This window comes from Mastigoproctus giganteus, chromosome 9 (assembly GCF_048544385.1).
Source record: "Mastigoproctus giganteus isolate SK-2022 chromosome 9, ASM4854438v1, whole genome shotgun sequence".
Taxonomy (NCBI): domain Eukaryota; kingdom Metazoa; phylum Arthropoda; class Arachnida; order Uropygi; family Thelyphonidae; genus Mastigoproctus; species Mastigoproctus giganteus.
Genome location: NC_143583.1, coordinates 180,225,765 through 180,251,107, shown reverse-complemented (window position 1 = coordinate 180,251,107; position 25,343 = coordinate 180,225,765). Strand labels below are relative to the sequence as shown.

The window sequence follows — 25,343 nt, the reverse complement described above, 5'->3', positions numbered from 1 at the left end:
TGTGATCAGTGGCTGCAGTTTGAGGACTGTATTATTATTATTAACCATATGGTGCAAGGAAACCTGGGGCTTATGCTGAACCAGCCAAAAAAAAAAATAGAGTACCCCGAGAGAGAGAGAGAGAGAGAGAGAGAGAGAGAGAGAGAGAGAGAGAGAGAGAGAGAGAGAGAAGTATGATGGTATCCAGCTCAGGATCCGAGGTGTGCCAAGCCCATACTCACCAGATGTGAGCTCCTGGGTTTTATGGGATGGAAGAAATTACATGGATTTTTCTCACGATATAGAATTATTTGTAATTTTTGGGATTATTAGTTATCCCTCGAGTGTTTCACGTTTCTTTTTTAGCTCCCAGAAATTCGTGTTTTTTCCTCATAAATAGTATGATTACAGAAAACGCAATGGTTGCAGATATAAAATTCAGTAAGGGGTACAGTGAGTCTCTACCTAGTGTTTAAGCTTCAGGAATTCTCCCAGTTCCCCGCCTTAATAATCCATCATTTTAATCATACTGATATCCAGGGCTGGATTTGACAATGTTTAACTGGGGCGATTGTCTATGATTATGCTCTTTAAAGGGTTCCGCCCTTACACACTAAACATAAGTGATAAAACTTAATAATAAATAACAGGAATATTTAGTTAAAAGTTTTAGGGTCTCGAAAATTATTTTCGTCCAGTTATCCACAAAACTTCGTCATTCCTGAATAGATCACATCTGTGGTAATTTTTAAAAATATTGTTATATGATATATAAGCGTTAAAGGTTTATGTATCAGTTTTTTCAATTGTCCCTGCGATTTTCATCCTTTTGTTATGTTGGAAACTTTTTTCCTACTTTTAGAAAAGTAAGAACAAGCAATGAAAGTTTTAAATCCTGTGTAATAATTATTCAGGGAAATATGGGACATATGTTTATGCGTATAGGGGAATTTCTATGAACATCTGACGATTATATTGGGTTCCTTTAAAAGAGGCGTTCGGAATTCTCAATCAAACCTGGTTGAGTGTTATTTCGCTAAGAGAGCGTACAAAATATGACTGAGTAAGTGTAGAAGTGATATTGATTGATTTGTCGTATTGCTTATTTTGTTGGGTAAATTTATGTTGGGAATCACTCCGCATTTGTGCTGTTATCTATTTATTTCTAGAAACTTTACTTGGAAACATTTTATTGAATGTTTGTAAACAAAAAGTCCACCGTTCTATCGTGTTAATGTTAGTAAAAGTTAATATACATAAAAGATTAAAAAAAAAAAAAAAAGACAGGTGTATAATTTAAGAATGTTATTTTTCTTAAAACGCTTAGTGGAGCAATAAAAAGAAAACCGTATTAATGCTTCACGTATATGTTACCAGGGTCGTGTCAAAGGGAAGGGTATAGGGGTTTGCGGCTCATCGATAGTGCGGTTGTACCTATAACGTAACGTGTTTTTTACCCATAGTTCACGTGCCGGTTTGTATGCCGTATATTCAAAAATTTCGGCATAGGTTCTTGGGTTTCCGAAACTTTTGTTTCATTCCTAAGGCGGTTTTATTTACTTGTATATTCTTCAGTATAAGAAGAAAATCTAATATACCATGTTTTCCGGACTTAGAGATCTAAACCACGTTTCAGAAGACAAATTTTGGGGGGAAAAATGCACGTATTTGAAACACTAATTCACATGCTTAGTAAAAAAAAAAAAAAAAAAAGACAGTGCAAAATGAGGCTTGTATCCATTGCATAATGCAAAACAGCATTGCTGTTACTGTCATTATCGTAATTTCAAATGTTATAAATAAATTTTCTGTTTATACTCTGGGATGACCATAGTCTGAGGAGTTCACAAGATAGAGAGATTACAAAAAAGCTCTGTATTTGAGTTGTGGGTTTGGACTCTGGTTACTCAAAGCATGTGTTTTTATGCACCCTGATGCCTAACTGTTTACTGTGTGAACTTTTACTTTTTTCAAAGGGCGTCATCTTAAAGGTTATCAAGAACATTGCTGATTCCACATTTCTTGAAATATTTGGTAACTTTCTTATATTTGGCAAACTACCCACTGATTTTTCATCTATTTGCATACCTGGGAAATTGCTCGTTGCTTTTTTTTTATTGTTGGACTGAAATAGTGATTTGTACCTCTATCCGTTTGGTCTACTCCTCACCCATGAAAACTTTAAAGTTAGTGTTAAATGAACTAATTTATTTCTTAATTCGAAGGATTTGTTTTTAGAAGGCCAAATGGATGTTTTGAGCATATTATCTATGGCCATGGCTGGAGTTGACGACATCATTACATATATTTTCCAGGAAAACTGCATGTTGTGGTCTGCTTAACTTGTAGCTCATGCCTCTAAAGATGCTCATGTTGTTGCATCTGTGAGATGCACCTTTTTGTCTTGAGTATAAGAAAACAGTTTTTAGCTTTTTTTTTTTTTTTCTTATTTTACAAAATTAAAAATGGCAATTATAATTTGCTATACTTAATTGAAAAATATTGAATGAAAATAAATGATACACACCAATAATAATAATAAATTTTTTTTTTTTAGAATTTAAGAACACTCATCTAGATCGAAACTTATGCTCATGTGGCATCTGTATTTTTTCTAGCTGTTTAAACCAAAGCTCTATAGCAAGATTAAACATCTGTTGCTGATTTCTCACAAATGTTGTGGGAATGGGAATTGCCTAGAAGAAATATAGATGTGTTTGCTTACCTGGCATCTCTTAAAAACCAAACAGAAATTTAATGTCTTATAATTGATAGTATATCGAAAAGAAAAGAAAGTACCGTATTAACCAGTTAGAGAATATTGGTGGCGAAACAAACAGCAGGATCCGAGGCTAATACTTCAAAAATATTTTCAGCACTGAAACCATTTCCTTGTCCTACAGTATGAACTATTCACCATTCCTTGGCTTTAATTTTTTAACTGGATCTAGCAACATTTTATGGCTTTTGAGCAGAGCTGTATGCGCACTTTAAAGGCTTGAGGTGCAAAATCACTTAGGGTCCTTTGTAGTGTTGGTTATTTCAGATTTAAAAAATCAATATAAGAAAAACTTTTTAATATCATAATTAATAATACAAAATAATACACATAGGGGCATTCAATAAGTATTTATCCTCACCTAGAAATACTTGAGTTTGGGATTTTATATATGTATATAAAGTCTGATAAGTTAATGCATGTTTATTTGTTTCTATAGCTCTACTGGTTATAGAATTGGTTATTTTAGCCAGCGAGTTATAAATTACTGGAATAAGTTACTGGAACAACCCCTACATGGGTTGTTGAGGCTGACAGTCTGGGGAAGTTCAAAGGTCAGCTGGATAGTTACCTATGGGAAGAGGGAAATTTATAGGTTGTCTATTTCCTTTTCTTTTATTTATTAATAATTAATTTAATTTTATTATTACTATTTTACTTTTTTTTTTTTTTTTTTGTCTGGTGCAGCATAAGCCTTAGTTCCTTGTACTATATGGCCATTATAAATACTAAGAACTAGAGCAGTGAATGCAGCGAGAGGTGGCATGGTCTGATATGTTTTAATTAAAATTTCTTCCTTTGTGGCGCCTCTGTAGCCAGGTGGGAAGGAGCAGCATTGCGTAGCACACACTTCTTGATTAGACTGGGGTTCGAGCCTGTCACCACCAAATACGGCGGATGCAGAAAGGTCAGGGAATGACCACCGCATATCCTGGAGCAATATGACCTTAGTTGCTAATGCACCCAAAAACCAAACAAACAAACAAACAAATCTTCCTTTGCAAGGCAAAGAAGCAGAACAAATTCACGAGGAGATTGGAAAAGGTAATTCTGTGCAGGTAAAACAATGTGCACAATGACCCACGAGAAGAAAGTCCCATCTCAGCCACAGATCCTACAATTATGGCAAAAGTGGAATAGCTAGTCCTTGAAAACAGATGTTCTCAAAAAGCATTTGGACAAAACTTAAATCTGCTGGTATACATGAGTGGCCATCATTTTGACTTTTTTTTTTTTTGTTGGCAGTGGCAGCCAACAAAAGGAGAGTTTAGAAAAAAGGTGTTCACATTAGCTGTGAACATAATTTTTTTTTTAAAGCTGTTTTGCATTCCAAAATCATTCTTTTTACCAGGCTATCATAACTTATATAAAAAAAAAAAAAAAAATTCCAGTAAATGCTCTTAGAGCGGAGGAATTCTTAAAGGCCTCTTTAGTCAGGTGTATAGTTAATTTCTGGTTGGGAGTATAGTTTCCTTTTATGTTATGTGCAGTCAATGTGGCAGATTTCCAAGAACAAGACTGCCACTCTTAATTCTGCTTTAACAGAGTGACCGGTTGTGCTTTCGCTTTATCCTTCAGAGCAGCTTCTACATTCTATAACTGAAAATCTTGCTTGAGAAAGAGGCTGGGCAGAGAAACTTGGTCAGTGTGCTTGAGGTATCACCATATCACCTGTTTGTCTTTCCCTCTGCACTTCGGACAATGTCATTTTCCTGTTCAAATGTTCTAATTCATTTTTATTTGGGAAATCTTTTTTATTGCAAGACATTACATGTTTTATGTTAATATTAGCATTTAGTAGAGGCAAATGATGCAAGAAAGCAAGCTCATACAGCATCAGCCAAAAAAAGAGAAAAAAAACTTCCCATTTCACCTACCCATTCACTCCAAAAGTTTGTCTAGCTCTGTCTTGAATTTATTTAAACTGTCAACTTCCATAATAACAGATGGAAGTTTGTTCCAGCAATCAACCACTTGCAGGGTAAAGGCAAATTTCTGCACATTTATTCTACAACTGTCTTTCCTTTATTCGAATTTATGTCCCCTCAGGTGCATAATCCGAGCAAGAGAAAGAATCCCATCAGCATTGAAATTGCTCAAGCCTTAATCACATCACCTCACAGGTGCCTAGTTTCCAAACATTGCAATTTGCAGAACTTAAGCCTTTCGTGGTAAGAGAAACTGTTTGTTTCACTCACCAATCTTGTTGCCCTCCTCTGTACTAGTTCCAGTAGCTTTACATCATTTCCTAAAATGAAGCCTCCAGACCTGTATGCAGTACTCAAGGTGTGGCTGGACCATTGCCTTAAATGAGGGGATAATCACTTCCTTATTAATGACAGTAATGGCAGTGTGCTGCTGCAACAGGATCTAGAAAATTTGGGCAGATGAGCTGAGAAGTGGCAACTGAAGTTTAACCTTGACAAATGCAAAGTGCTGCATATGGGTAGAACTAACCCCAGAGAAACGTACAACTGTGTGGTACTACACTTAAGGTGGTAGAAAATGAAAAAGATGTGGGAGTAATTGTGCAGTCAGATATGAAGTTTTCTGAGCAATGCAGACAGGCTGCCAGGGCAGGTCATGGGGTTTTGTCAATGATATATAGGAATTTTCCTAGCAGGGAAGAGGTGATTGTTCCTCTGTATAAGGCAATGGACAGGCCACGCCTTGAGTACTGCGTACAGGTCTGGAGGCCTCATTTTAGGAAGGATGTAGATTTGCTTGAACGTGTACAGAGAAGGACAACAAGATTGGTGAGGGGAATGAAGGGATCTCTTACCAAGAGAGGCTTAAGTTCTGCAAACAGCAATGGCTGGAGACTAGGCACATGTGCAGTGATCTGATTGAGGTGTATAAGACCTTGAATGGGTTGAGCACGCTGAATTCTGATGGGATCCTTCCACTTTTTCAGATTACAAACCTAAGGGTGCATAAATTCAAATTAAGGAAAGACAGATGTAGAATAATAGTGCAGAAATTTGCCTTTAGCCAGCCAGTGGTTAATTGCTGGAACAAACTTTCATCTGTCATTGTGGAAGTTGATAGGTTAAATAAATCTGAGGAACTGGACAAACATTTAGAAGGAATGGTTGTGTGAAATTTTTTTTTTGGCTGATGCTGCATAAGCTCATACACTTGCTTTCTTGCATCACATGCCACTACTACTACTTATCCCTGCTAGCAAAATTATTGTATATCGTTGACAAGACCCAATGAATTACTCCTTATAGCCTGTCTGCACTGCTCAAAACTTAATATATGACTGCACAATTAGCATTAGTAGAGGCATATGGTGCAAGAAAGCAAGCTTATACAGCATCAAACAAAACAAAAAAACCTTTCCATTTCGCACATCCATTCACTCCAAATGTTTGTCTAGTTCTGCCTTGAATTTATTTAAGCTGTGAACTTCTACGACAGATGGAAGTTTGTTCTAGCAAGCAACCACCCACTGGCTAAGAGCAATTTATATTCTACAACTGTCTTGTCTCGATTTGAATTTGTCCCCTCAGGGACTTAATCTGCGCAAGTGGAAGAATCCCATCAGTATTGAGTTTGCTCAAACCATTCGAAGCCTCAATCAGTTATACTCCTCAATCAGATCATCTCGCAGGTGCCTGGTCTTCAGACACTAATTTGCAAAACTTAAGCTTTTCTTCATAAGAGCAACCCTTTGTTCCTTCACTAATCTTGTTGCCCTTCTCTGCACTTGTTCCAGGAGCTCTACATACTTCCTAAAATGAAGCCTCCAGACTGGTATACAGTACTCAAAAGGTGAGGCCTGACCATTGCCTTGCAGAAGGAGATAATCACCTCCTTATCCCTGCTAGAGAAATTCCTGTATATCATTGACAAGACACCATGAGGTACTCTTGAAGACTGTCTCCACTGCTCAGAAAACTTCATATCTGACTGCACAATTACTCCACGTCCTTTTCATTTTCTATCACCCTAAGTGTACACACAGTTGGTATGTTCCTCTGGTGTTACTTCTACCCATATACAGTACTTTGCATATGTCAATGTTAAACTCCAATTACCACTTTTCAGCCCATCTGCCCAAATTTTCTAGATACTGTTGCAGTAGCACACTGCCATTACTTGTCTGATCAAATTGGTTAGACAAGACTTCTCCTTAACAACTCTGCCAACATTGTGTAGTCTGCAAACTTAGACATTAAGCCTGATATACCTTCATCAATATCATTAATAAATATAGAAAACAACAATGGACCCAACACTGAACCCTGGGGTACTCCACTAATAACATTAGTTCACAAAGAGCAGGGTCCATTGATTATCACTATCTTTTCTCATTCAACCATTCTTTTATTCATTGTAGCAACTTGCCCTTAATGGCATACTGCTCCAACTTGCACAGTAATCTTTCATGTGGAACAATATCAAAAGCCTTCCTAAGATCCAAGTATATGATATCAAAATTATTTTTTTCATCCAGTTCATTTGTGACAACATCATAGTATCCAATCAAATTGGTCAGACAAGACTTCCCCTTAACAAAACCATTAACTATAACTGAAGTCTTGTCTTGATGATCCTTCAGTGCTTCTTTAGTCAGTGCTTCCATTAATTTACCTGGAACAGAAGTTAAACTAACAGGTCTGTAATTACTTGTTACTCTTTGACCTCCTTTGTGAATTGGGGTTACATTTGCACATCTCCAGTCCATGTGTACCTCCCCTGAGTCCAAGGAAGCTCTCATAATTATGGCTAAGGATTTGCTTATGTTCCTTTGCTGCCTCCTTTAATATAACTGGATAGATCCCATCGACCCTAGGTGTCTTTCTTATGTTTATTTTCAACAATTTCTACTATGTTCTCAGTTATTACAAAATCATTTAGCTCACTGCCATAGTTTAATACACCTTTGGCATTCCCCTCCCTGAATAACTCCTCGTGAAAATGTAGATGCAAAATACTCATTCAGATTGTCAACTACCTGAGCAGGATCATCAACAGTTGAACCATTGATATCAAGTGGACCAATCCGATTTATCCCCTTCTTTCTAGAGTTTACATAAGTAAAGAACTCTTTTCTGTTTTTCTTTGCATCCCTTGCCAAAGATTTCTCGTTATCTGCCTTCGCCTGTCTAACCTCCTTTGTAACTTGGTTACAGATCAACTTGTATCTATCATAGGCTTCTGTGTCGTGTTAATTTATATGTATCCCATGCATTTTTCTTCTCTGCCATATGTCTCAGTTCATCTGACATCCATTTAGGCCCAAACCTTGAACAATATTTCTTAGTTGGTATGTAAAGCCTAGTAGCTTCCAAGATAAGTTCTTTGAATGCTTCCCATTTTGAGTTTGCTGTTGGTAACATCATCAGTTGGTCCCACTGTATAGAATTTAAATACTGTCTCAGATCATCGTAGGCGCCTTCACGAAAGCAATAACCCTTCCTTTTACCCCTGATGGTAGTTACCTCTTTGAGTAAATCGCACTTCAGCACACTGTGATCACTGCCATCTAGTGGTTCCTTTATCTGCAGATTCTTAATGCATGAAGAATCACTACTGATAATCAAATCAAGAGTATTACTCCCTCTAGTTGCCTCCTATACATGTTGATGTAGAAAACAATCATCCAATAAATCCACAAAAGCCTTGCTAGTGTGTGAGTGACCAGTCCCCAAATTCCAGTCAATATCTGGAAAATTAAAACCCCCATTATAAGACTTTCTGATTTCCTGGCCCACTCTATTTCCCTGTACAGTTTCTTATTATACTCATCAGAGTCATTAGGCCTATACACACTCCTACTCTCAATTTTGATCTCCCAATGCTTGTCACACCAAACTGACTCGACACTGCACTGTCCAGCGATGTCGATTGGCTTCACTTCCTTGGATTTTATGTATTTCTTAACTAATAGCATAACCCCTCCTCCCTTCCTATCCTTTCTGTAGACTTTGTACTCCCCAAATTCCAGTTCTGCATTCCTTATATCTGTGTGACACCATATCTCTAATATCCCAGCAATATCCACCTTTGATGCTTTGAGCAATACCTCAAATTCATCAAATTTATTTACTAAACTCCTAGTATTGGTGTACACGCAAGTATACATGCACCTATTCTTTTTCTTAGCTACTCTAACACAACCCATGTGTTTACTTGTACCCCAATGATTCCCAGCAGTCTCTGAAATATCTTGCATCTTATTTTCCAGGCTGCTGCTCATTCCAATAGAAGCAGTGCAAGAATCACTTTCACCTATGCCAGTGGCTACTGTTAATCTATTAGTCCTTGTATCCCCCCAATCTAGCAGTTTTCCGACCCACCTAACACTGGCTCGATAGCATCAGCAAATATTCTTGCACCCTTTCTATTTAAGTGTATCCCATCCCTGTAGAAGTAGTCTCTCCTGTTAACAAGCACTGACCAGGCTGAAAAAAAATTCTACCCCTTGAGCCTTGCACAATCTTTCCAGGGCCGAATTGATCGACAAGGCACTCATCATATACTCCCTCCCATGTCTGGGCAGAATTGCAGACACTTTCAAATTCAACCCTAATTCACGGCTTTTTTTCATCAGTGACCTGTACTTGTTAAGTAATTCCGCCGGGCTCCTACTCTTAATATCATTAGCGCCAATGTGTACAACTATATCACCTTTTGTGCCTTTAAAAGATGATATCCGCTCTACAACGTCATCAACCTTTGCCCCTGGCAGACATACCCTGGTCCTGTTCCACCTATCCTTTTTATAAAGCATGTTTCCCTGACAATAGAGTCACCAACAACTACTAGTTCCTTTGGGACCAGCGCATTCTGCCTTGGGGGCTGCCGCTGTGTTGCGTGATGACCAAGTGCAAGCTCTGGCATTGGTGTGGGCAGCTGAGAGCTTGATGGGCCCCCTCACTTTTAATCCTTATTTTAATCCTTTCAAGCTCTCATATAGGCCCATAACAATGCTGAGTTGTCGCCTGATTTCCTTACACTCCTTGCATCGCGCACACACAAAGACATCCCCCATGGCAGCATCATGTCCCATACCCAAGTGCTCCACAAACATCAAGCAAGTAGTGCATTTTAAAAGGCTGTGATTCAGAGGTCAACCTACCCCTCAGTTCTCCCCTGAGCCACAGCACTCACATTAGCTTGAGCCTTTTGCTTTGCTGCTCTGGTCTGAGTCATGATTTTGATTTAATTTCAATAAAATTTCAATTTCAGTATAAAATTAAAACCCTAAACTTGTATCCCAACACAGTTATAACGCTATATTTATGTTTCAGTATCGAGTGTTATCTACGAATTCCCTTTATATAACTTCTGTATCAAGTTAAGTATTAATTATTTATTTTTGCTAATTATTTGTTACGTAACCTAAGTCGTTATATGTATAGTTAAAAGTACAATTTAATTGACAATGAAGTTCAACAAGATTAATAGATTTTACTGATTAATTGACAATATCATGTACTATACTATACTATATTAAGCTTATTCTATCTAGTTAGAGATATTTTTATCACGTAACAATGGCGGCAATTTACGAACGGTAAACACATGGATTTGATACCCTTACCGATACTAAGTAGTTTCTACAAAATCTCTATCTAAGTTACTTTAAACTAAGTATCGTAAATAGGAATATAAAGCTACTCTAGAAAATAAGTTAATATGCAAATTTAAGCTAATAAAACAAAAAATAAATCAGAAAAAACTTCTCTGTTCCAGGAGTGGCAAAAAGCTATGTCCGCACAGGCTACACTCGTTCTCGCACTCAAGTATTTTGCAATACTTTATAGCATAACTTCAATTCTAACACATCTGGAACTCTGTACCTACCTTGAAGAAGAAGAACTTCTTTTTATTATATACAGAAGGCACATTGCTGTACTCCCTTCACGGCTACAAGCCAGGGGTTTACATAAAGAATTACACAACATAATAAAGAAAAAGATAAAAGCAGCATTATGACTCCAGAAAGGTTTGAACACTGGGGTGATAGATCCATGGCAGTGATGAATTAGAACATTAGAACCTGCTCCAGGTCCCCAGGAGCAGGTTCTAATGTTCTCTGACGTGGTCCTGGAAGGAAGTTGTCTGAGTACTTTCTGCCTATATTCCTTATCGACTGCGAATTTGTAGAGTTCGCTGTCTAAGGACTGTGTCTTGCAGCATTTGCACGGGTAGGAACCGATCAGATAGCTTTAACTGGTTTTGAATGGCCTGTAGGGTTGGATTAGCCCTAAGGCTTGGGACCGGGATCCTCCATCTACAGGTAGCCCAGAAATCTGGTACTGAAATAATGCCGACCATCATTTTGATGGCAAAGATGAGTCTTCTCTCGTGAATGATGGCAGGAAGACGTCTGATGTTGAGAGCTGCTGCATCTGGGTGGTCCTTGGTGCAGGGGGAAGCAGAAATTTCCATATGGCCCACTTCAGTAGCCAGAATTCCCCCGCAAAAATCCGTCTAAGATGGGTTGTAGCAGTTGAATTCCAGATTTCGGTGCCATAGAGTATGTCCGGATAAACACGTCTTAATATATCTGCACCCAACAGCCTGGTCATGGACATGCATAAATTGTTGTTCCACTGGTTCTCCCCAGGCCTTCTAACCACGTACCTCCTAACAGGGTATGGTGCCTTTTGCAGCAAACTGAACCTTCTTGGACTTCCTGACAGCTACCTTTGCACCTGTGGTGCCCAGGAGAACTGGGACCACTTGATGCATGACTGCCTACTATATGATGACCTCAGATCTCTCATCACACAAATTCACTTCATCCGGAGAGACAAGGAGCAACATCTCCTGGAAGACCACCATACCTATACAGCCTTTTCTAACTTTGCTCAGGCCCTCTTCACGAGGTGGAAAACCCTACCACAACCTCAGAATCAGACCCAACCAGACAATAAAACGGCCTAATCAGCCACATGTCAAGACCACTACTTGCTTCAGCATACTGCTATCCCCGTGAAGACTCAACCTGCACAATAATTGTGCCTTTACAATGCAGCCTCAATATAACCTCTATCTACCATGATTGCCGCTCTGGCTTCGCCCCCACCAAGTTGACTCTCACCATTTAAATGACTCCACTATCTGGATGGGACTTCTTTGTCCCAGGATTTGACACTACCCGGATTTGACCCTCTCAGATCGACTCTACCAAATATATCTTCATATAGCTTACTACTGAAATGACTTCACCATCTGGACGGGACCTGTCTGTCCCAGGATTTCATTACTCGAATTTGACCTTCTCGGACTGGACTCTGCCAACTGACTTCACGCAGCATTGCTGCCAATGCCACGTGGCGATCCTGAACCCGTGCTCCCTGCACGGCCGTGTTTCCTCCTCCCTGCTGTCCCTTCTTTCCTTCTGGTGGTGCATGGGCCTGCCTCACTGACTTTGGGGTCTTCTATCAACCCTATACTTTTGTCTCTCACTCCCCTAGCCTTTAGTCTCCGCTCCCCCTCTAGCTTTCCAACTAGCATTCATCCCATGTCAAAATTATCCTAGCCCTACACTCAAAATTCTTAATTCCACACTGTATAACTTAAAACTCCTTTGGCCTGACCCAATCTCTAGCACACCTTTTTTTTTTTTTATGGTTCTAGCCACTGAAATCCCAGGAAATTAGGTGGCAGGACCTGCCAGAGTACTTATTTAAAAATACTGGTGTACCTGTCTTGCCTCCACGGGGCTAAGTGTGGACAACATTGGGCTCCAGTAGGGGTCCAGCGGCTAAATGGCCAGATGAATATCCATACACTTTTAAATCTCTGACCTTTATAGTGTTCTGTAACACACAACAATGTAGACTACACGGAGATGGGGGAAACCCCTGGTGCCGTTAGACCCTAAACACACTTTTTCATCCACCGGAGTTAACAGAACTTTATATGCAAGTGGGTTATGTGCGGTAGAAAGGAGAGCTTTTGATCAAAAATAACGCCCAGATCTGTATGTTGTTGGACGGCAGAAATCACGGATCCTCTTAAAATGGGTTGCACTATTGTTGGGCTCCATTTGAGAGAGAAAGTCAACTGTTTTGACTTCTTGGGATTGATGTGAAGTCCGAAACCGGAGAGGAAGGCCTCAAGGTTCTGGATTTTCTGAAGGATTAAGGCATTGATGTATTCAGCAGTGTCTTCAGGGCTGATGGGAATAAACAGTTTTATGTCATCGGCAAAGGTGATGATATTAGTTCGGCCCATCATGAATGGCACGAGAACAAGATTCCAGACAGGACCCCCGCCTTGTGGGACTCCAGCTGTAATAGTCCTGGTGTAGCGGAGATTGCCATTGCAAACAATAATGTCCTGTTCTTGAGCATTGTCTGAATAAACCAGAGCACGTTTCCACCAATGAGGTAATACTCACATAATAGCCTTGCCAACATGTAAACGGATATGGAATCAAATGCTGCCTGGACGTCGATATACTTAACGGTGATTTCCGAACAGTGCTCAAATGCCTCGAGGATCTTAGTAGTGGTGGTGACTAGATTTGTAGTGGTGGATCTTGACTGGGTAGCATAGTGGATCTGCAGTAGCTGTTGTGGCATAATTTGAATGGTTAATCTTCTCAGAAGAGATTTCTCAGAGCTTTAATAGGCATGATGCAGAGGAAATTGGACGGAAGTGACTAGGCTGAGAAGCCGAGTGTTTTCGGAGCAATCTTACTAGATAGACATGCCACATAGGAGGAAAAAATTTTTGATTAAGGATCTTGTTAAATAATGACAGGATAGGATCAACAACAAATGTACTGAGGCATTTCAGCATAAACTGACAAATTCTGTCGGCACCGGATGCTGCCGTAGGTGCTAAGCTATTCATTGTGTCGATCAGTTGGTATTTGGTAAGGTGAACTGAATTTAAGGGGTCTGTCGAAATCGGAGTGATTGGGAATTCCATTGGTGTTAGTGGATTCTGGCTGAGCAGCAAACCTAGTTATATGGTTGAGCCAACTGCCCATATTGAGTGAGTCAGTGGCATTCTCTAATTGGATTCTATGGAAGATCTTCCCCTTATTTATGGTATCCTCTAGGTGAAGTTTTATCGCCTCCCTCTTGTTCCAAATAAAAAGAGCCCTAGCTTGGGAATAGGCAGTTCTGTCTGAGGGTGAGCCGGAGTTTTTCCACTTTTTTGTGCAAATTCTGTTTAAAGTGGAAACTTTCAGAGACTTTTGGATTCCACCAGGCCTTTGAATGCTCTGTGATGGTTAGTTTCTTCGTTGCAGGATAGAGAGAAACATTGGCTATCTATCTTGTCATCAGGTCAATCCCGAGTTCGGGATCACATTCCTCAAGGACTTCCCATGGGATTGCTTGAGCCACATAAACACACTTTTCAGGATTAAGGTATTTGGGTGCTGTAATTGGTTTGTTTGTGACTTTCCATCTTCCAGAAGTGATGGGCATTTCTATTTGCACAGAGTTATGATCAGACTGTATGTTGCTTATAGGGTTTTGATTAGCCACACAGTTTGCTGACATGAATGTGATGTGCTAACCAGTTTGAGATCTAATATACCTAGATGCTGACTCAGTCTCCTCTTGAGGTTTCCCTGCATATTCGGGAGATTGAAATCCCCACACACGACGTTTCAGTGATGAATGGAGATGGTTAAGTAGCCAATTGAGGAGTTCATCAACTACTTGTGCATCTGGAACCAGTGAGATCTACACTGCAACAATGTAGAGAATTGTTCTGGCTGTTATTGTTTTTAGGTTTTAGTGTAACTAGAACTGCCTCGAAAGAGTCACTGTCTCGATACTGAGTGAAGGATAGAAAATACCTGCTCATTGAAAAAAAATTAACTCCCCCTCCCTTCCGGTTTTCTCTAGATGTGCACACCATCTGATACCTTGCAGGCTAAGTAGAGGAAAGTGTTTCTTCAATGGAGTCAAGCCAGCTTTTTGCGAAGCAAACCACATCCATTGAACTGGGCAGCAAGAGCTCCTCAATTTCATTCAGTTTATTCCTCATGGATCGCACAATTTGGAACAGGAGTTGGAATGAAGCTGTTCTCTTTACCGTGGCGAGGGATGTATGCAGTCTGATCCGTCTGTGATGCATCGCTGGTATTCGGTATGTTGAAACCATGACAGGGATCGAAAAATTTGGGGAGAGAGATGACAGAGATTTTGGGTAATTTTCAATCTCATCATTTTCAATGACCATTGGGAGCCCCTTTTCCATGGATATGTTAAGGGCGAAGCATGGATTTGCCTTGTTTTTCCTACGGCTATTCCCATGTAGAGCAGTTGGGTTGAGCCAACTGCTGTACATGGGAATAGCCTCTGTTCTCTACTAACAACCCATGTAGAGCCAACTGCTCTAAATGGGTTGTTAGTGGGGGACAGAGATACATCGTCTGGACTGTTGTGGACACATCTTAGGAGTGTTTATGGATATCACTTCTTTTCTACTTTGTGCTTCATAAAATGGCCTGATGATGGTGCTGAGGGGCCATTTGGTGCACGTTCCAATCATTTCAAACTGACTTCAATCACAATAATGTGAAAAGAAGCATATGCTGTGCTTTGTGTTCAATCTTATTCTTATTATTAGCCATATGGTGCAAGGAAGCCTGAGGCTTATGCTGCACCAGCAAAAAAAAAAAAAATTTCTGAATTACCCTGTGAGAGAGAGAGAGAGAGAGAGAGAGAGAGAGGGAATCACCAAGGAAAAGAAGAATGGTGATATCCAGCTCAGGACCCTATTTACATGAAACTTCGGATAACTGAGGCAGCCACTTAATCGGGGGCCAAAATGCACTAGTCCTGACGTGTCCCAAATAACCGGAATCAACTGTATATATATAACTAAAAAATGTAGGGTAAAAATAATGAAATATATGCCAGTAGAGTGGCCGACCAGTAAAGACAAAAAGATTTTGACAAATAAAACAGCAATAAATACAAAAATAATGAGGAATAGAGTACTGTTGGAGAAACAATCCTAATTAATTTAGAAAAAAGGTTCCAATTAAAAGAAATTTAGTGGCACCCACTCAGTAAGGCACCAGGTTTCGAATTATGTGAAATATCACTATATGCAATCGTAATCTGCCAACATTATAAACATAAGTAAAAAAACTGAAAATAATACCGAATTGGACAGAAAAGATTGTGTGAATGAGTGTGTGCATGCACACAGACATGATTGATTTTTCTCAGTCTTACCTGGAGAACTACACAGCACTGGATAAAATCATCAAAATTAATAGAACCTTTTCCATCCCGACCGAACTTCCTAATAAGAAGACTGTAAAAGTTGTCCGAAAGTCTGTATCCAAAATTTGTGAGATCTCTGAATCTTTAAGTCTAACTGAAGTTCCTCAATCAGTACATCTGTGACGAGTAATGGTGACGTGTCTGAGGCCAAACATGAGACAAACTGCTGTGTGGAGTTTGGGTGATGAACCATCCCGTTTGAAAGACCGAAGCTTCGAGACTAGTGCAGTGCCCGTCCAAGTGGTTTTCTTCCTGTTCAAGCTGTTTCTATTGGCTGTCTTGCACTTGGTAGTCTAGTTATTTCCCGGTTCGGCACCCAACACCAAGTTGTTCGCAGGCCTGGCAGTGGTTCGGTCTTGTTTAGGGCTAACTGACAAGTAATTTCCTGGGTGCAGTTCAAGGACATTTGATGTGGCATTTCTATTTATGTATTGATCGTAGTTAACTTCATTGGGTGGCACATGACCACCGTTTGTTTCCTTGGGCAGGTTTAGCTTGAGCACGTTTAGATATGATTTATTTCTCTCAGAAGGGAGTTCAATGAAGTCTTCTGTTTCTGTATTATGTTCATAGACAGTAATGGGTGGCATGTTCACGACTGCGTGTTTTGGTCGGTTATTAGCTTTAATGCAAGAGCTAGTTGTCGAGAAGGATGCACGGTCAACACAACCTTTTTTCAAATTGAGAAGATACGGTATCCAGATTTCTGCAAGCTAGTTTTTGAGGTCTGAGGACCCTGCAGAGATGATTGATATGTGGATCTCTCCGATAGCATAATATTACCCTTCAGGTCTGTCATCTGGTTTTTCAACAAGCTCATTTCCTTTCTAATTTCCTCATTCTCTGCATGAAGTTCTTGGTTTATATTGAGTAGAGCAGATAAACATTCAGAAATTTTTGGAAATTTCTCCTCTAAATTGTGCATATACTCTTCAGCCTGCATAGCAACAGGGTAAACAAATTGTGTAAATGCTTCCGCTATTACGCTGCTAAGGCTATTAGTGAGGTTGCGGAGATGTGGGGCCGTATGACTATTCACTCAGAGCTGTGACGAATGGAATTTTGGCAGTCGTCAGGAGAAATACAACACAATTTGTTTTCAGTGATTGTATTGGGCTGCATTTGTGAACTCCCAGCATTTTCCTTAACATCGTTTGGTGGGTCATTTGCCTGGTCTCGCTCATATTCCAAATGATGTCTAACTTAATCAAAATTGCTTTCTTTATTCTCCAAGTCATTGTTTTACATATCTGTGCAGTGGTGAGGGAGTACGGAATTGCCGTCTTCCAAAGTATGAAGTACTTCTACTGATGCATTTTCTTCTTTTTGCAGAGGTGGGGGGGTATCACCTTTCCTAGTGGCCATTGCCGTGGTGCCTATTTGTTTACTTTTTAGACATTTCCCCAAGAACCCTTTACTTTTGCTCAGTGACAAGCGAGAGAGGCTTGAATACCCTGAGCCATAACAAGCATATTCTGTGCTTCGATTTGCTACAGATTAAGGTTTCTTCTGCAGAGGTGTGGCAAAGGGTGCATATCCCAGGAGTTACTGAGAGTGCTGTATTCTTAGTCTGAGTCATTGCCATTAGTGGCTTTGTATTTTTGCTGAATTAAGAGATTTGCATTTCAATGCAAAATCTCTTAATTCATGTCTTAATTCTTCTCTTAAAAATGCAGTGTATGACTGGATAGCCTCAGGAGTTTTGCAAAAACTCCTGGATAGCCTCAGGAGTTTTTGCAAAACTCCTGAGGCTATCCAGTCAAATAGCTCTCTTCATGGAGATTAACAATCACCTTGAAACGAGGTCAGGGCGGTATTATGGCCCACGTCCATAGTTCAGTTACTATTAATAAAAATATTTGTTGCACAATTATACCAAGAGATGGCAGCAGGTGTAACTTTTATATTTTGAAAATGCCCTCTGTATATATATATATATATATATATATAGAGAGAGAGAGAGAGAGAGAGAGAGAGAGAGAGAGAGAGATGAGAGGAGAGAGAGAGAGACGAGAGAGAGAGAGAGAGAGAGAGAGACGAGAGAGAAGAGAGAGAGGAGAGAGAGGACGGAGAGAGAGAGATGAGAGAGAGAGAGGAGAGATATTTTTGAAGGGGTCTGTTTTTTGACTTTTTAAAGGTTTGTAGATCTCAGTAGTTTGGGAACCACTGCTCAAAAAGCCATTTATATTTATTTTTGAACAATTACTAAAAGTTGTGTTATTTGTTAAGTTAATTGAAATACACAGTATAATAATAAAAAAAAAAAAAAAAAAACTGAGTAAGCAACCAGTGAAATTTATTTTTCCAAATTATTGAAATTCTACAGTGACCTTTGCAAATTGGAGACCTCTCTATAGAGGATACTTTCTTCTGATAGTAAAGTCCACTTTAGAGAGGTTTTGCCCTACACTCCCACCTAAAAGTTTGGAAATGCAGTGTATGACAACAGTTTTTGTTAATTTTTTTGAAATTAGCTATGACAATTTAAGGTTTAATATAAAAACACACTACAAAATATTTTAAGTTTTTTTTTTTTTTTTTTTTTTATTAAGCATTGAAAATTTTACACCAAAAATAATGAAATGATTTAATATTAACAATTATACTGATTTTTCATCAAAATATCCTGTATGAGATTTTATCACTGCCTGGCATTCTGTTGATTAATTTTATGATAGTGTCTTGACTTGCATTATTTCAAGCAATCTGCAAGGTTTCTCATAAATTTTGTGAAGATGATAAAACTTCACGGACTTCATGCTCTAGATGATCCCACAAAAGCTATTCGGTTTAAATCAGGTGATTCAGGTGGCCACACCATAATTTGCAATACCCCTTTTGTTGTTTAGTTGCAAGAAAGTCCCTGCACAGCTTAGAGCTATGCTTCAGGTTGGCTTGTAATATGAAATGTCTTCCATGAAGTTGAAGTTCAGAGGATATTGCATTATGTTCAAGAATGGATTTTTACCTTCTCTTCTTAAAATTCTTTCAATTCTGACAATGTTGCTAGAATCTGGACAGAATCAACCCCAGTCATGATTGAACAACCACCATGCTTGACTGTAGATGCTAAACAGTGTTGCACCATTTTTAATTCAGTTGATCAGCATGTTGAAGCATATGATGCAAGAAAGCAAGCTTATACAGCATCAGCCAAAAAAAAAAAAAAAAAAAACTTCCCATTTTGCTCACAGTCACTCCAAATGTTTGTCTAGTTCAGCCTTAAATTTATTTAGGCTATCAACTTCCACAACAACAGATGAAAATCTGTTCCAGCAATCAACTACCTGCTGGCTAAAGGCAAAATTAAAGTGTAGAGTTTATGTGATTGTTTCACATAAGCTCTACACTTGGATCCAAAACTTTCATTTGGATTCATCTGCCCACAGTACTTTTTTTTCCACTTTTTGATTATCCATTGTTGATGGCTCTTAGGCCAAGTCAGCTGTTTCTTTTGATTTTCTAGTTTTAATAAGGGTTTTCAGGCCACTACATGACCATGAATTCCTGCTTGTTTAAGTTCAACAGTAGATGTAGACAGAGTTTCTCTGTTTGTATTTAACTCAGTTCAGATTTCAGATACAGTAAGTCATCGATTGCATTTATAAATCAATGTTATGGTCTTATCTTGTGCTTCCATTATTTTGTGTAGTCACCCAATCACAGTTTGTCCTTTAAACTGCCAGTCTCCTTGAATTGTCAAATGGTAGTTTTTACTTTTCAAAATGAAACAACTAGTGTTTTTCCAATATTTCTCATGGAATAAATTTCTTTATACAGATTTTTAACATCACTTTTTTTTCAACAAAAGCACATAAAAACAAAACTTACACCAGAAACTCTTTCTGAATGATGGGTGTTTGACTTTATAAGTTACAGCTCTTACTCCTCAATTTATATTATTGTAAAACACTCTAGAATCATCTATACTAGTAGCCAAAAGTGTGGAAACTTGTGAAAAAATGTAATTTTTCTACATTGATTTTCATTGATTTACATCAGTTATTTAATTTTAAATAACTGATTTAAAATTAAATTGATTTAAAATTAAAATAACTGATTTAAAATTAAAAAGAATGTAAAGGTTCTAACTGCTAATGACAGTGTTATAGATCTTTTTGTGCTGAGGCTAATGCAATAAATTTCATTCAAATCCAATGAAATAGAAAATGTTATGCTGTGAAATATAATTATCAACAAACACAAACTGATCCAAAAATCTTGGAAACGATTTTCAGTCATACCAATGACTAAAGGCTTTAGAGGTACCAGTCAGAGTGCATCTTCAATGACAGTGATTGGCTACATGAGGAACAATATGCTGCACAGTATAAATAACTGATTATACAGTGATTCCTGACATTTTTAGAATTCTAGAATCTGGACATTTCTCCGTGGTGAGGCCAAAATGAAGTACTGTGTAGTTATTGAACGTTGTTTAGTTCAACTTAAATTTTGTGTAATAAACAATATATCTGTGAGATGCGATTGGTCAATAGAGAAGAGGTCTAAAGCCATTACTTTGAGTAATGAGTGCTACACATATGAGCAGGTTGCAAAACTATTTGATGAGGGTGCAACAAAATTGGGTCCAGAAACAATGTCCCTGGCATTTGAATACTGGAACCATATCAACCAAACAGAAAATAGGCCAGAAAAGATGTATTTCTTTGCAGGATCACAGAAGAATTTCAAGGCTTGCTGTTGCAGACAGAAGAATAAGATATTCTGAAATAAGAAGTATCTTGTTGACCTCTGATTGGAGTGAGTGAAAGGACAATCTTATCTTATGTTAGCTTTTTTACATTGGAATTAAAGCTAGAATTCCAGTGAAAGAGCCATTCTTGACTTTAAAGCAAAGACAGATGAGAGTGACTTGGGTCAAAGAGCATGTTAATTGAACTTCTGAACAATGGCAGTCTGCTGTGGGAGTGATGAGATCAAAATTTCAGTATTCAGCAGTGATGGAATGGGGCTCCCATTTGGTGAGTATGGGCTTGGCACACCCAGGATCCTGAGCTGGATATCGTCATTCTTGGCGATTCCCTTCTACACTCTCTCTCTCAGGGTAACTGGAATTTTTTTTTTGACTGGTGCAGTATAAGCCTCAGGCTTTCTTGCACCATATATCTAATAATAATATATCAGAAGATGATGATCAGAAGATTTAATGCCAGAGTGCCTCAGTGCAAGAATAAAACACTCGCAGAGTATTATGGTATGTGGTTGCATATTGTACTGGGGTTGGCAGAATTGATGTGTTGCAGGATACAATCAATACAAGAAAGTACATTGAATGTATTCTTGAGAGAAAGCTACTGCAGTCTGTGACAACCTTTTTTCCTGATCCAACTAACTTGCATTTCCTAACAAGATGGAGCATAATGTCACACAGCAAAGATATGCAAAGAGTGGTTTGATAACCATAATGTACGAGTAATGGAATGGCCTGGAAATAGTCAGACTTGAATCCAATTGAATATGTGTGTGCTTCTCAACAAGCAAATAAATGAGAACTAACAGAATGTATTATTAATGGTCTCACAAAAGAACTGGAGAAATTGGTAGACTCCATGCCTTGATGTCAGGCAGTAATCAGAAGTAAAGGGTATTCAACAAAATGACTGTGATGCTACTCAAGGATACTTCAAGTTATAGATTTAAGTTACACTGTAATGTTATAATTATTTATAAATTTCCATATTATTTATTGTATTCGGTACACAAAGTGAATTTCGAAACAGTGTACACCTTCGGGTGTTTTTTTTTTTTTTAAACTTCCGCCTACTTGCCATTAAAAACAGCTGTATTTTAAAGTTTCCACACTTTTGGCCATTAGTGTACAAACTTCTATAATGTTGAAACTATACTCACTTTGTAGAAAATTTTAGAATCTACCACATTCAGGAATCTTCTACGCCTTTTTTGGAATATGCAAAAGATTTCTTAAATATTAAGTTTTTGATTTTTATGCATAATAGAAAAAATTGGTGAACAAGTTGATCCTATTTTAATAAAAACTTAGAAAAGTGAAATGTGATAACAAACTTATGCGGGAATGTATATGCTTATACGCTGGATTTCCAAATTGCCAAAATGAAATGCCCTAAACAAAGCCATTTTATATTCAGTTTTGTTAAAAATTAATCATATTTACTAAAATTGTATTTATTAAAAGTTAATTAACTGAAACATACATACAATATGAGAGAGAGAGAGAGAGAGAGAGAGAGAGAGAGAGAGAGAGAAGAAAACTCTGAGCAAGCAACCAGCTGCAGTGAGTTTCATTTTTCTAAAATGAAACTCACTGCGGAACAGACTGCCATCCCTTGTGGTGGAGGTTGATAGCCTAAATAAGTTTAAGGCTCAGCTGGACAGGTATTTTGAACGAACAGAGGGGTGAAGTGGAAGTGGGTTTTTTTTTTTTTTTTTTTGGCTGATGCTGCATAAGCTTGCTTTCTTGCATCAAATGCCTCTACTAATGCTAAATTATTAAAACTGCTAATAGTGACCTCTGCAAAGCAGACACCTTATAGAGGACACTTTTTTCTAACCCAGTGGTGTCCACTTTAGAGAGGTTTCGCCATATATGCGTAATGTGCCTTTTGTCTTCACAATGTTCATCCATCTGTCTGCCTGCATGTAGTAATTTGGCATGTAGTAATTACATGAGAATGGAACTTAAATAGGGATTATTTGTCTTCGTGCATGCGCGTAAAGTACCACAAATCTGAGATTAGATATGGCCAGCGACCATTAACAGAATTCTCATGTAATTTAATTTCAACGGTTTCTGCAATTAATAGTCGTATAAGTATAGTGCGAAAGCATCAATAATATATAGCCAAATCTGAATGAACAGAATATTAGCAAAGCGGCATCGTTTTAAGTTATATCTCATATTGTGAATACCTTCACAACGAGTTGCCATCATGATATTGCACTACTTCGAATAAGTAATGCTTCACCTGAGGAGAATACTAATGTTACTTATTCTCAGATGGATATCACCATGCCCTAAACGCTTTATAGTCTAAATACATCATACACCATCAGGCGTCTCTCATATTGTGCAGTTATACTTCATAACTGTTTTGCCATCATTGCATCACTCGGGTACCTATCCACCCACCCACCATGGGTGGTTGTATCCATCTGAGAATAAATAACATTAGTCTTCTCAGGTGAAGCGTTACTTATTCGAAGTAGTGCAATATCATGATGGCAACTCGTTGTGAAGGTATTCACAATATGAGATATAACTTAAAATGATGCCGCTTTGCTAATATTCTGTTCATTCAGATTTGGCTATGTATTATTGATGTTTTCGCACTATACTTATACATAGTCTAGACTTTTCCATAGCTTGAGGCTTACACCCTAAACGCTTTAAAGTCGTATAATTATGTTGGACACTAAGTATTTTGGCCTCGTTAAATAGTTTTTCATTAACGGCATGAAAGGCTAATTCTGACGTTGCTGAACGAGAAGCACAAACTGAGGCCGCGTGTTGATTAACACAAATTCAAGGAAACCGCGTAGAACCCTGATAAGATGAGTTGCAATCACTGCAAGAAATGTATACTAGGTCATTTATTTGTGTTGCGAATGAGGTAAGGACAGTGATATAGTGTGTAGTTTCCGTATTGGCCTGGCTACAATTTTTTTAAATTCAGTATCTTTAAAGAATCTTAAGTTGTTTGTGCCACTGTTCAGTGTATGGGACAGAAATAAAGTAATTTTTTGATATTACTATTGTTGGTTGATGTAGTTTTTTTGTATCCAATCCTTAGCTTGTACCCTAATTTTGTTTTTGTAGCAAGGAGATAACCCCTGTTTAAGAATCTGCTGGTTAATATCTGTATTTCTGAGCCCAAAGCAGATTCCGTCGTTGAATATTTATAAGCATTGAGAAATTGATTAAAGATAATTGATCTTTTATAGGTGAACGGGTGATAGCTGTTATAATGCAGGAGCATACTGGTTTTTGTAGGTTTTCGATACATGTTAAATTAGATTTTATTCGCATCCCGAGTAAGCGTGAAATTTAGAAAATTTAATGACTTAGTATCCGTATTCTCCCTCTCCAATGTAAATTTGAGTCTAGAGTGTGAATATTATTAAACAACTGTAAAATGTCTTGGATAGTGCTACTATTGGTAATGACTAGAACATCGTCTAAATACTTCCCTTGGTATGGGGTAGAAAAGGCGTGAAATGTATGCGTTCAATCGTTGAGAGATAGATCTCCGATATTAGGCTGCTCAGGCTTTAATCCCATTGGCAAACCAAAAATTTGTTTGTATACTTTGTCTTGAAAGGTGATATAGTTGGCTTCAACTATATCACCTTTCATTAAGAGTTTCATTAAGTTAAATGAAAAGCTTCCTTAATAGGAAGCTTCATATAATTAATCGGTATAGAGTTATTTATCATATCCCAAAGAATATCTAATGTGTATTCAACGTTTACATTCGTATATAACGAGGTAACATCTAGTGAGAATAAATTATCATTACCACCAAGTCCACAATCAAAAAAAAAATATTTCTGTTTATACTCCGTCACGACAACCAAGTCAGTAGAGTTTTTACAATAAATCGTCGATACAAATATTTATCGTATTTAGTAATCACGGGCTTGAACCCCGGTCCACTCAAGGAACTCTTGCTATGCACTCTTGCTCCTGACCACTTGGCTACGTCAGGCCTTTCCTTAAGGTTATTAAATAGTGTATTGTAGTTCTTAATCCCAAATTGTATCGCCTATCTAAAGGATTTTATAATGCTATATACATGTGTGGCCAAGGATAAATGCTGAGTTTCTGTAGGAGACAATAGGCCAAATAGGAAATCTGGTCTTATGTAATTTTACCTGACCTAAAAGTGTGCAGGAATATTGTATGTTCTGGCCTTCAATTCCTTTAACTGAGCCATAGTAATGTAGTCGTTTTTTCAATACATGGTTAATGTTTTATTGTACTGATTGACCAAATTGTGAATTGTACAAATCCGAATTGTAAATAGTGCTCGGTCTTCTTCAAGATAAGGGGAGGTATCTGATACAACTGACTAACTTATTAATATAATCAAGTTTATTGAGTATTACCACTGTATCTCCTTTATCAGCTCTCTGAATAATGTCTTTATTTTCCCGAAGTTAACATTAGCATTAGTAGAGGCATTTGATGCAAGAAAGCAAGCTTATGCAGCATCAGCCAAAAAAAATTAAAGTAAAATAAATAAATAAAAAATAACCACTTCCACTTCACCCCTCTGTTCGTTCGAAATACCTGTCCAGCCAAGCCTTAAACTTATTTAGGCTATCAACTTCCACAAGGGATGGAAGTCTGTTCCACC

The 25,343-nt window shown here is 38.1% G+C and overlaps 1 protein-coding gene across 1 annotated transcript in view; it reads left to right on the top strand.

Moving 5' to 3' along the window:
• Window positions 1–933: 933 nt before the first annotated feature.
• Window positions 934–25,343, top strand: part of LOC150080918 (transcription and mRNA export factor ENY2-like) — a 73,175-nt gene continuing 48,765 nt past the window's right edge. The window contains exon 1 of the mRNA XM_090381294.1: window positions 934–1,042. Within this exon, the coding sequence (XP_090237420.1) occupies window positions 1,035–1,042 (8 nt within the window). The 5' untranslated portion in view covers window positions 934–1,034. The remainder of the gene's footprint in view (window positions 1,043–25,343) is intronic.